The sequence below is a fragment of the Anomaloglossus baeobatrachus genome, chromosome 4 (assembly GCF_048569485.1).
Source record: "Anomaloglossus baeobatrachus isolate aAnoBae1 chromosome 4, aAnoBae1.hap1, whole genome shotgun sequence".
In the NCBI taxonomy this organism is placed as follows: domain Eukaryota; kingdom Metazoa; phylum Chordata; class Amphibia; order Anura; family Aromobatidae; genus Anomaloglossus; species Anomaloglossus baeobatrachus.
Genome location: NC_134356.1, coordinates 516,194,443 through 516,207,532, shown reverse-complemented (window position 1 = coordinate 516,207,532; position 13,090 = coordinate 516,194,443). Strand labels below are relative to the sequence as shown.

General features: G+C 43.5%; 1 protein-coding gene across 3 annotated transcripts in view; it reads left to right on the top strand.

Moving 5' to 3' along the window:
- The window catches only part of CRTC3 (CREB regulated transcription coactivator 3), a 191,417-nt gene that overhangs the window by 163,532 nt on the left and 14,795 nt on the right, over positions 1-13,090 (top strand). For all 3 annotated transcript variants that reach the window (XM_075345866.1, XM_075345865.1, XM_075345863.1), the window contains 2 exons: positions 1,120-1,418; positions 12,188-12,376. In XM_075345866.1, the coding sequence (XP_075201981.1) occupies positions 1,120-1,418; positions 12,188-12,376 (488 nt within the window). The remainder of the gene's footprint in view (positions 1-1,119; positions 1,419-12,187; positions 12,377-13,090) is intronic.

The following is a 13,090-nucleotide window of genomic DNA, read 5'->3' as shown; positions in this document are numbered from 1 at the left end:
TAGCAGCGCTGTCATGCAAATCTCCCTTCCTGGTGATTCACCAGGACAAGGTGGTTCTGCGCCCGATTCCGGAGTTTCTCCCTAAGGTGGTATCCCCCTTTCATCTCAATCAGGATATCTCCTTACCTTCTTTGTGTCCTCATCCAGTTCATCAATGTGAAAAGGATTTGCATTTGTTGGATCTGGTGAGAGCACTCAGAATCTACATTTCCCGCACGGCGCCCCTGCGCCGCTCGGATGCACTCTTTGTCCTTGTCGCTGGTCAGCGGAAAGGGTCGCAAGCTTCCAAATCCACCCTGGCTCGGTGGATCAAGGAACCAATTCTTGAAGCTTACCGTTCTGCTGGGCTTCCGGTTCCCTCAGGGCTGAAGGCCCATTCTACCAGAGCCGTGGGTGCGTCCTGGGCATTACGGCACCAGGCTACGGCTCAGCAGGTGTGCCAGGCGGCTACCTGGTCGAGTCTGCACACTTTTACCAAGCATTATCAGGTGCATACCTACGCTTCGGCGGACGCCAGCCTAGGTAGACAAGTCCTTCAGGCGCCGGTTGCCCACCTGTAGGAAAGGGCTTTTTTACGGTCCTATCACGAGGTGTTATTTTACCCACCCAGGGACTGCTTTTGGACGTCCCAATTGTCTGGGTCTCCCAATTAGGAGCGACAAAGAAGAAGGGAATTTTGTTTACTTACCGTAAATTCCTTTTCTTCTAGCTCCAATTGGGAGACCCAGCACCCGCCCTGTTTTCTTAGGGATTTTTGTTTTTTCGGGTACACATGTTGTTCATGTTGAATGGTTTCGGTTCTCCGATGTTTCTTCGGATTGAATTTGTTCTTAAACCAGTTATTGGCTTTCCTCCTTCTTGCTTTTGCACTAAAACTGAGGAGCCCGTGATCCCACGGGGGGTGTATAGGCAGAAGGGGAGGGGCTTTACACTTTTAAGTGTAATACTTTGTGTGGCCTCCGGAGGCAGTAGCTATACACCCCAATTGTCTGGGTCTCCCAATTGGAGCTAGAAGAAAAGGAATTTACGGTAAGTAAACAAAATTCCCTTCTTTTTAACAAAACTTATTACTGAATCCTTTTTTTTTTTTTTTTTTTTTTTTTTTTACTTTTAATACAGGTTTGCAGAACACACGCAGCAATCCATCCATACAAGCAACGCTAAACAATAGTCCTATGGCTTCTCCTGTGAACAACCATGGACCTCCAGCTGGTCGCTCAAACCCATCACTTCACCCGTCTCTTCGGCTGGCATCCCTCAGCAATCCTTCTCTATCAACAGCCGCTCTTGGCAGTTCACCAAGGCGGAGGCAGACTCCCGTTAGCCCACTGACCTTGAATCCAGGCAGTGAGTCAAATCGCTGCATTAGTGGACAATTTTCACCCACCAGCCCATTGAATATACCAACTAATTCACAGGTAATATTTCAAATATCGGGCTACGTCTGGACATTCACTAAACTATTAGATACTTTGGTATTACACAAATTTTTCCTTTTAAAAAAAGGTAACTGATAGTCTGAACAATTCCAGGTAAGGCTGAGTTCATACAGGGCAGACGTTCAGGTGAGGAGGTTACAGCAATGCAATTCCTATGTTAAGAGTAGATTTTGATGTCAACTTTGGTGCAGATTTCACCCTATGCTTTGACCCTATAAAATCTGTAACAGACTGGAGCTGATGTAGATTAAAAAATGTACAACTGTTCCATGTGATATCACCCCAAGTCTGATGTAAAGGGTCTGAATACAACAGAACATATTGTACCGTAAAAAAACACACTTGTAACTTAGTCCTTCTATAATGCTGGGTGGAACGTTTTTTTGTAAAATCAATCATCTTTGTAATGAAAGACTTACTTTGTCGGGTTTTTTTTCCCCTGGTTATTGTTGTATTAGACTTCCTTACATGAGTTATGGAACGTACATCATCCATAAACAATATAAATAATGCACATTTTCAGTACTGTGCAAACTTCTGGGGCAGATGTAAAATGAATGTAGCAAAGTTAGAATACTTAAAGAAACAAATCTTCTATTTTTTGTTTTTTAATCAATTACCAGAATAGAAAAGTAAACCAAACCAATATTTGATGTGACCACCCTTCTTGCCTTCAGGATGGCTTCACCACATCAATTCTTCTAGGTACACTTAGCAGGAAGGTTGGCGACGTCTTATGGAACTAACTACAGATCGTCTGTGGATTTTAGGCTTCTGCAAATCCTTCAGCTCTTCATTTAATCCTAGACAAACTCAATGATGTTGAGATCAGAGCTTCGTGGGCCATTGTCCTGCTGCAAAATAAATTTGGGGCCAATCAGACCCATCCTTGCTGGTATTACTTGATGGATATGTCTGCCTAGATTTCTCAGTATTGAGGACACAGTTAATCTTTATCAAATCCTCACCTCCATTAGCTAAAGTGCAGCCACAAACTTAAAAGGAACCACCACCATGCTTCACTGTTGCTTGCAGACACTCATTATTGTACTTTTTTTTTTTTTTTTTTTTTTTTTTTTATCCAGCCCTTTTGCAAACAAACTTCTGTTTACAGCAAAGTATGTCACAGTTTGACCCATTATTACAGAGTACCTGCTGCGGTTTTCATGCTTAGTTGAGTCACTTGGTGAAGGTATGGCTTTTGGATCTTACTACTTGGCAAACTGCTTTGAACTCTAGATTGGTGCAGCTGGTTTGCTATTTCTGAACGGATGGCCTCAACGCTGACAGATGCAGGCAGATACAGTGCCTTGAAAAAGTATTTACTGCATACCCTGTGAACTTTTCCACTTTTTTTTTTTCTTTCCCTTCATCATGACATCACCGCACATGAGACAGTAGCCGCCCAAAAAGAGTCCTACTGAAAATTAAAAAAGGGTGTTTCCTCTGTGAACTACACAGTGTAGTTTTCTCTTCCTTGAAGAGGAGGCGGCCTATGGCCCTGCAGGGTGAAGAGTACCTGGGGAGATTTCTCCAGATGAGTAGATTTTGTGTTGGGGATTTGGCAGGTCTTGCAGGCTGTCTGTGGTACTAGGGCATCCGGAGTAGGTTAGGCTCTGTCTGACGGACATCTTCAAGGTTCAGAAGTTTGGACCGGAGGTGGCCGCGAAACTCGAGGGATGTCATTTCCGGCGAGAGGATTAGCGGTTGTAGCCAATAGTAAGGCGCTTTTGCACATGCATGTGCTTTCCAATCTCTTCCGGATTCAGAGATTGTCACATGCCAAGGTGGTGATGCGCACACATAGATTACCAGCCACTTCTGGATTTGGAGGATGGTCTGGAACAAGGGGTCAGATCCGATGGTTTTCCCTCCCAATCCTAGAAGGGGAAGTTTAAAAGAAAGTGACCTCTATTTACTGATGACAGTGGATGTGCAGCATGGAAAATCCGTAACCCAGTCGAACCGAAACAACCTCCTAGCATGGTAGTTGCCAAGGTTTAGGATGAGTGAGTGTAGTTTTCACCTTTTATAATACATATTAACTGTTATTAACGTTCTTTAGGCCAGGAACGCGGTAGCAAAAAACTGAGACTGTGCTCTATGCAGAGAAAGTTCGCCCCAAACTTTTAATAAAAAATCTGTCGATCTAGTATTGAAGGTACAGTGGTTAAAAAAATATCCCCTTTCATATTTCAGGAAATTAATGTTTTGATTTAAAGATTTAAAAACACTGTTTAAAAAAAAAATTTGTCATATCAAAGGGCCTTGATCCTCCTCAGGTTGGCATTAATCACCATTAGATGTCTGTTCAGAGGTAGGGATGGAAGAACCAGGGGAATTGAATGATGGCTTCATCTTTGTCTGTTGGGGAATCTGGCCAGCCTTGCTTTCCAGTGAAGGAGATCGGGAAATTACTGAAGGTGATTTAGAGCCACTATGTTGGTGGGAACCCCCTAAAGAGTAACTATCAGTGCAAGATTCTATGTTCAGTAATCTGGAGGAGCACAAACACCGTGTGATTGCAGTTCTTTACTACACTTGTCAAAAAAGTTTATGAAATCTGTTAGGAAGGTGTCAGTTCCTCAGACTTCAAAGAGGAAATACCCATTTGATGAAGATCGTTGTGAGACTTGGGAAAAATTCTCAAAAATGCATGTGGCAATTGCAAATATTTCTAAAATCTTAATTTGAAGGATTCCTTTAAAAAAAAAATAAAAATCCACATTCCTTAAGGGGTCATGGGAGGATGCAGCATGCTTCTTCAAACCTAGTATAGCAGCCACTTAAACAGTGAGATCCCTAGAGAAATGGCTTCAGGAGCTGGATTTGCAAATTAGAATAAGTTGTCCCAGGGATCAGTTATTAGAAGCATTACCTATCATACAAAAAGCAGCCGGTTTCCTGGTGACTGCTTCTCATGCCCGTGCCCTCTAACTCTGGGGGAAAAAAAAGTGGTCCATTTGATTTCCAAAATGAGTGTGTGCAATTCCATGTCTGGAAAATTGTGTTTGGAGCAGCCTTCGACAAAATCCTAGAGAAGGCGGCAGGTAAAGCAAGCTTCCCTTCTCCCTTCCTAGATTTAGGAGACCCTTTTGGGCTCCTGGGAATCAGGGAAGAAATAAGGGAATTCCAAATTAAACAACACTTTTAATTTGAATTCACAAAAAGGCAGTAAATCCAATTTATCTTCAGTAGCTACCTTAATTATTTTGCATAAAACCACTTTTATTCAATCATATTAAAATTCACAAACTATCCCACACCGTGAAAATAAACACGTACACTATCCCAGGATAAGACAGCCTAAATAGATACTTCCTAGAGAAAGAGACTACACCTTCAGAGTATCGGTTGGTAGTGTTAAAGCAGGGGTGGGGAACCTTTTTTCTGCCGGGGGCCATTTGGAATTTTCTACCAACCTTCGGGGGCCGCACAAAATTATCAACTTGAAAAGGACCAGGCTATATTTGGTCAAACAATTAATTAACTCACCCCTAATGTGGTGGCTGGAGATGCTGTGATGTTCAGTGATTTTGATCATTTTGTTTCTCACAGCTGCTTTTCCAGGTTTGTCTTGGTCTGGAGAGGCTGGGGCATACACATCACAGGAGAAGCTGGGGCATACACATCACAGGAGAAGCTGGGGCATACACATCACAGGAGAAGCTGGGGCATACACATCACAGGAGAAGCTGGGGCATACACATCACAGGAGAAGCTGGGGCATACACATCACAGGAGAAGCTGGGGCATACACATCACAGGAGAAGCTGGGGCATATACATCACAGGAGACACTGGGGCATACAAATCCCAGAAGAGGCTGGGGCGTATACATCACAGGAGGAGCGTATAGATCACAGGAGGGGTGTATACATCACAGGAGATGCTGAGCATGGACGGCACAACGGACAGCACTAGGCGGCACAACGGACAGCACTAGGCGGCACAACGGACAGCACTAGCTGGCAGCACAGACAGCGCTAGTTGGCAGCACAGACAGCGCTAGTTGGCAGCACAGACAGCGCTAGTTGGCAGCACAGACAGCGCTAGTTGGCAGCACAGAGAGCACTAGGTGGCAGCACAGGGAGCACTAGGTGGCAGCACAGGGAGCACTAGGTGGCAGCACAAAGAGCACTGACAGTGGCAGCACAAAGAGCACTGACAGTGGCAGCACAAAGAGCACTGACAGTGGCAGCACAAAGAGCACTGACAGTGGCAGCACAGAGAGCTCTAGGTGGCAGCACAGAGAGCTCTAGGTGGCAGCACAGAGAGCTCTAGGTGGCAGCACAGAGAGCTCTAGGTGGCAGCACAGAGAGCTCTAGGTGGCAGCACAAAGGGCACTAGGTGGCGGCACAGAGCACTAGGTGGCAGCACAGAGAGCACTAGGTGGCAGCACAGCTCTAGGTGGCAGCACAGAGAGCTCTAGGTGGCAGCACAAAGAGCACTAGGTGGCAGCACAAAGAGCACTAGGTGGCAGCACAAAGAGCACGGACAGTGACAGCACTATAAGGCAGCACGGAGAGCATTAGGTGACAGAACTAGGAGGCAGCAGGGAGAGCACTATGTAGCAGCACTGACTACACTAGGAGGCTGCACAGATTACACAACACTGAGGGGTTACACACAGTACTAGGGGGTACACAGCACTTGGGGCAACACACAGCACTGAGGGGGTACACAGCACTTGGGGCTACACACAGTATCAGGGGGTACACAGCACTGGATGGGGGGGCAGCGATGGGTTGCATACTCACAGTACAAGGGGAGGAGGAGGAGTCACACAGCACAGGTCCGGGAGGCATGTACAGCAGGGAGGCATCTGCTGCACCTCTTCTGCTGTGACAGGAGCACAGCGCTGTTTACCCCGCCCTCAAAGTAAACCCTCAGCACTCGAGCACAGTCCCGGGTTCAGTCTAGAATGTACGGGCAGTAGTCAGGTCCCGAAAAGAGCCCGTACATTCTAGTATGGGCTGCAATCAGGATCTGGAAATAGCCCGTACATTCTAGCATCTACCCAGAACGCACTGGGATTTTAAAGGGCCGGCGGCTGGTAAAAGCGTGAGTGCCGCCTGGAAAGTGCCCGGGGGCCGCATTAAATGTCATGGCGGGCCGCATACGGCCCGCGGGCCGGAGGTTCCCCACCCCTGTGTTAAAGGGTAATAGTTTCTAAATGACCCTCAATCTTCCTGTCCACTACCTACCAGTGGAGATATAACATACGTTACACGCACCCTAAAGGTAAAGAGGTGCCCCAATTTCTCGACTGGTTTCCCTAATATGATATCCCTAGCCTCCCTTCCAATACCAAGGCGGATAACATCATTCAGTATGACGGGAAAAATAGAAAAAATTACTTATCTGACATTTATTCAGGGTAAATCCCCTTCAGCTATAATCTCTCTCTCTCTCTCTCTCATATGATGATGCCCAGGCTGTCCATAGTCCTTAACCAAAAGATATCAAAGCCTCGACGTATTTCCCCACATTTGTTAGCTGGGGTTCATCAGGAGACAACATTAGGTAATGGCACAATCGCCAAAGCTGTCAGTTGGCTGCATATGTTGCAGCACCTGCCTCTCCGTGCCGATGCATATGATAGACCAAATTAATAAACCTCCCACTCCCATCCTATAAAGGAGGACCTAAACGGCCATGACGCCAGGCTTTGGTAGGGGAAAGGTTGAAACTGTTGTACCATCAGTGAGCCTCTCTTCCATCCACCTAGTCGGTAGTCTATACTCTTTCCCAATGTCTCAAATTTAAATTTTTCCTCCTTTACAAATGATACTCATGGACGAAGATTCCTACATCCCTGCGGGGTGAAGAGTACCTGGGATATTTCTCTACGTGATTTGATCTTGCATGGGGAAGTCAGCATATCTTGGAGGTGGTCAGTGGTTCTTCGGTGCCCGGAGTCTTTAAAGGTGCAGGTGTCGGACATGGGTGTACGGTTTGACCAAAAACTTGCTGACCACTCATGGGCTTATAGCTTCATCACAGGTTCCTATTCTTTTAGGCTGATAAGGGCCCTAAATTAACTCCCTGGAACCTAAATTTAGTTTTGAATGCCCTTACAAAAAACCCATTTGAACCAATTTCTTAAGCTACCATTAAAATTCTCACTCTTAAAACGATAGACTTGGTAGCTCTAACATCAGCTAGGTATGTGTGTGAGTTGCAGGCTATTTCAGTTTATCCAGTTTTCACTACTATTTTAGAATAATACGAAGGTCTGAAGCAGCTTTTTTGCTAAAGATAAATTTTAAGTTTCATAGGGCTCAAGAAATAATACTCCTTCCTTTTGTGTCAGTCCAAGATTCCAAGGTGAATTGGCCTTTCATTCTCTTGATGTTAGATGATGTTTACTTGGAGTAGAGATGAGTGAACGCGAGATTTGGTGTTGTTTGTTTCAGACGTTACAAAGAAAAAAGTTTGGGTGCTTTTACGTATACTAACCACTTGTGCAAGCATCACTGTGCTCTGGTACACACTGTGCTCAGCCCAGTGAGAGCCGCTTACAGCATTTGGCTCTCACTGGGGGTAACAGCTTGATCGGATGTAGTGTGCAGCAAACCGGAAAATGGAAAAACTCACCCACCATCTAACTGGAAGAGATTTGTTTGGCTGGCTGCATGTGGGTGGAGATCCGAACTGCCCAACTAGTGACTTCCATTGGGCTTCAGGTTAAGTCCAGGTCCAAAACCAAACTTTAGATAAAGTCCGGGTGTACTCGCCAAACCAAACTTCAATGGGTTTGCTCATCTCTACTCATGAGGTGAAAGGGTCTTTCCGGAACTTTTCTGCTATGTTTTTATTTTGTTTCAAGTCCCAAATAAGGAAAAAAAGAGCTACTAAATCCACTAATGCTAGATGGGTTAGCATGGCCATACCTTTGGCCTACTTTGCCTCAAGTCAGGACTCTCCTCAGGATATTAAGTCACATTCTACTAGTCATGGCTACCTCCTGGGCGAAAAGGGATTGACCAGATCTGTAGTGCTTCACACACTTGAATATGCTTTGCTATAAACCATTCAAGTGCAGCTCTGGCAGTATGTTTATGGCCATTGTCCTGTTGGAAGTAGAGCCTTTTACTCAAGTCATAATTGTTTTTACAGCCTCTGGTTTTTTTTTTCCAGGATTGCCCTGTATTTAGCTCCATCCAACTTCACTTAAACTCTGTCCAGCTTCCCTGTCCCTGCTGAAGAAAAGCATTTCCACAACATGATGCTGCCGCCACCATTTTAGACATTGGGGATTTTGTTTTTAGGTTGATTTGCAGTGTTTACTTTCAGCCACACATAGCATATTGCATTTAGCCCAAAAAGTTCAACTTTGGTCTAATCTGATCAGAGCACCTTCTTACACATGCTAGCTGTGTCCCCTACATAGCTTTTTGCAAACTACAAATAGAACTTCTTATAGCTTTCCTTCACAAATGGCTTTCCTCTTGTCATTCTTTCATAATGCCCAGAGCTGTGGGGTATATAACTAATAGTTGTATTATGAACATATTCTCCCACCTGAGCTGTGGATCTCTGCATCCTCTCCAGAGTGACCATGGGCCTCTTGGCTGCTTCTCTAATTAGTGTTCTACTTTCTTGAGATGTCAGTTTTAGGTGGACATCCATGTCTTAGGGTTGCAGTTGTGCTAAACGCCTCTTCAGTTTTGGATGATGGCTCAAACCATGCTCCATGATGATCAGTTTGGGCTTTTTTTTTTTTTTTATATATATTTTTTTATAACCTAACCCTGCTTTATTCTTCACCACAAGTTTATCCCTGACCTGTTTGGTGTGTTCCTTGCTTTTCATCATGCTGCTTGATTCCTAATGTTCTCACACAAACCTCTGAGGTCTTCACAGAACAGCTGTAGTTATACTGAAGTAAATTAGGCCAGTGGACTCTATTTACTGATTAGGTGACTTCAGGATTTTATGTAGGGGTATCGGACTACATGGGGATGAATACAAATGCATACTACAATTTGTAGGTTTTATATTTATAAAATACTTTAAAAAACACCATGTATCATTTCCTTTACACTTCACAAATACATGTTATGTCACATGAAATCCCAATAAAATGCATTTAAATTTGTGGGTGTAACTTGAAAAAAATGTGGATAAGTTTACTTGGTATGAATACTTTTTTCATGATACTACTTGTACATTATGCAATTCCATCAAGGAGGTGTCTGATCCAAATGTATTCTGCAGCAGTACAATGACCTTAGACACCCTCCAATATCATTAGGGAACATGTCGTGTAAAAATAAAAAAAATGCTATTAATCTGCAGGTTACAGTGTTATGAAGCTGGGCGGCTGCTCCACTGCGAGCCTAGTTCCAGGGAGGAAATTATCTTTACTCCTCCCAAAAGCTTTCAGTCATAGAAGTGTGGCCGTAGCAGCTTCAGTCACTGTTTAGTGAGTGGCGGCTGTAACTACGCCCCTGGTACTGACTGAACCGGCTCAGCAGTGCATCGTTGCAGAATCGGCTGTCAGTCTGTGCTGGGGCATGATTACACCTGCTGCTCACTGTGTACTGAACAGTGACTGAAACCCGCCTTCCGCGCCCATGTGACTGAAAGCTGCCAAGAGGAATAAAGATTATTTCCTCCTGGAATCAGGTTCTCAGTGTGGTATCCGCACAGCTTCAGAACATTATTAACCTGCAGATTAACCCCATATCTGCAGGTTGATTTGCCTTTTTTATATGACAGGGTTCCCTTTAATTTTCTCCTGGTAGCTGGGCTTTCATTGCAGCAGGTCGGGTAGCTTTACGACACTTTTTAACCTGTATATTTAACCCCTATCTGCAGGTGGTTAACAATTTTTTATATTACCTGTCCCTTGTAAGAACTATCCTGATGTAAAGGAGAACAAGGCTGATATGGCTCAGACTCCTCCTTTTTTTTTTTTTTTTAACCTAATGAACTAATTAGCAATAGCAAGCATTAGAATCATATCAATTATGTATTAAACGTCATCAATATCCACTGAAGCCAGTTCAATATCTTTCTTTAGAGCAATATTCTATAATTGCATAGAAAAGGACTAAAGAATCATATTCACTCAATACATACAACTTCATACACTATGCCCAATACCCCGATATGTCATTAAAGGGGTTTCCCACTAACAAAGTTTATTTTAATCAATAGATCTGGGTATAATATTTCCACAATTGGGTCTGTTTACAAAAAAAAAAATTATATTATATATATATATATATATATATATATATATATATATATATATATATATATCTCTATATCTCTATATCTCTATATATATATATCTCTATATATATATTTTCCTGCCTGGGCGAAAATTAAAGTAAAAAAGCGGGCGGGAAAATGTTTCACCTCCCAAAAACAATCAACTATGATCCCATGCTGTAATATCTGCATTTGCTTTGTCCACCCCGACCCAGGAGCTGTGGTATGGTCAGACACTGCCTTTACACACGACATAACAGGGGACATATACAAGATGATCTCAGCACAACACATCCAGTTGTGGAAATTATTTTATTATTCTAAGATCTATTGATTAAAAATGACCTTTGTTCATGGGAAAACCCCTGTAAGTAACACTGTATGCAGAGATTTGATGGCAGTAAATATACACAGGGAATCCTATTCGGCAGTGTCTACTATTGCTAACCACAGTCCCCATACCCGATCAAATTTATAACCACATTTCCTATTCGTATCGAGGAGTTTATATAGTGGAAGAATTATCAAACTGGACCAAATGAGCACAGAAAGAAGCCCAATGCCGCTTGACAACACTTCTATTTATTTTATTTCTATAAATTTTTATTTAAAAAAATAATTACCACTTTCCAGAATTCTTTCTACACCAAACTAAAACGCTTACACAGTAATTAATTTAAATGTTTATTTTTATTTTATTTTTATTGATGAGCAAGCAATGCCATGCTGGGTAATCATAACGAACAGTTGGATGCGCTGATGGGCTCGTGTCGAGCATCCGACTATAATATGTTAGGCTGGACTCACACTAGCGTATGGCATCCGATGTGACATGCTAATGACCCCCGGCTCAAGCTCTGCAGTGAGCCTGAGTCGAGTGTCATGCGACTGACCCAATCAGGCAATCGGGTCACAGCTGTGAAGCTGAGGGCGGGCGCTGCGGAGCAGAGGAAGGGGTTAATCCCCCCCAGCTCCTCCATTGTCAGCCTGTGTGTATATCGCACTGCACTGGGATAACATCAGAGTGCAGTCCGAAGTTTCTTTTGCACCCATTCACTTGAATGGGTGCAAGGGATATGGCTGTAGCAGAAAATAGCAGCATGTTGCCACTTTTCTCGCATCCAGAATCTGTGTGCGAGAAAAGCTGCCCAACTGCTCTCCCTCATTGACTAACATAGGTCCGAGTGCAATGCGAGATTTTCTCGTGTTGCACTGGTCCGATTTAAACGCTCGTGTGAGCGTGCCCTAATGGGAGACTTGAGCATGTATCTGGGATGCTTGCGTCCCCTATTGACTTCCATTATACTCAAGTCGCACCAATCTGAGGATCCAACTGCTCTTAATGAGTACCAAGCACTTATAACAAAAAAGGTAGACCTGACTCTTGTGTTAGGAAATAGGTCAGAATCACTAAACTGTCGCATGTGTGTATGCCATGTCATTGTGAATACTTTGTTGTGTTGGCTTCTCTATTATACACTGTATTGTGTCGTTATTCACTGCTGCCATTTTTATTTTCTTTAGGGTATAGCTATGGACAGGAGTCCGCTATCTCTTCCTCCACTAGAACCTCCTCCACCTTATCCTTTATACCAAGACCCATCCCATAACCCCCTTCAGCATGCACAACATTTGCCTGAATCTACAGAGTCTCCGAGCTTTCAGCCTCCTTCTCCTGTCCCTTGTCCTCCTTTGGACTTAAATTTGGCTAACGTGAGTATGGTTGTAGGGTGCTGACAGTATACTGGTGTTATGTCCTTTTCTTATTGGAAGACCTCTGCTCTAATCGCTGATCTGGGTATGTTTTTCAGGTGTACAGTGTGAAAGGTACAGCACTAATAACCTAGTACACAACATAAATACATGATATTGAGCAGGCATTGACAATTGCACCATTGTTATATGATTATTTACTCTGTTACCATCTCTGCTTTCCATGTCTAAGACCAGGTGTCTGACAATTTAAAGGAGTTGTCAGAATTCTGTTAAAGGGAATGTCAGCAGTCTTTTGCTATGTAATCTGGGGACAGCATGAGTTTGGGGCAGAGATACTAATTTTGGAAATGTGTCACTTATTAGGCTATGTGCTGTTGTTTCCATACAGTGACTGTTTTATCACCAGGACATTATCACTGCCTGGACTACAGAGCCCGTGAGGCTTGGTCTGACCACACCCCCTCTTTTGATAAGTAGCTCACAGTTGATAGGTAATGTTATCAAAGTTGAGCTGTGGGCGGCGTTACCATTCTTAGCTATGGTACGTCTAAGAACTGTGTCACAACTGCTTCACCCAGGGCATAAGTGATGCATCACTGGGAATTTGTTTTTTGTTTTTTTTTTCTGATATTATGCTGCTCTCAGATGATCTAGCAAAAAACCTGCTGACAAATTCCCTTTGAAAATATAAATGGCTGGGATATAAAATAA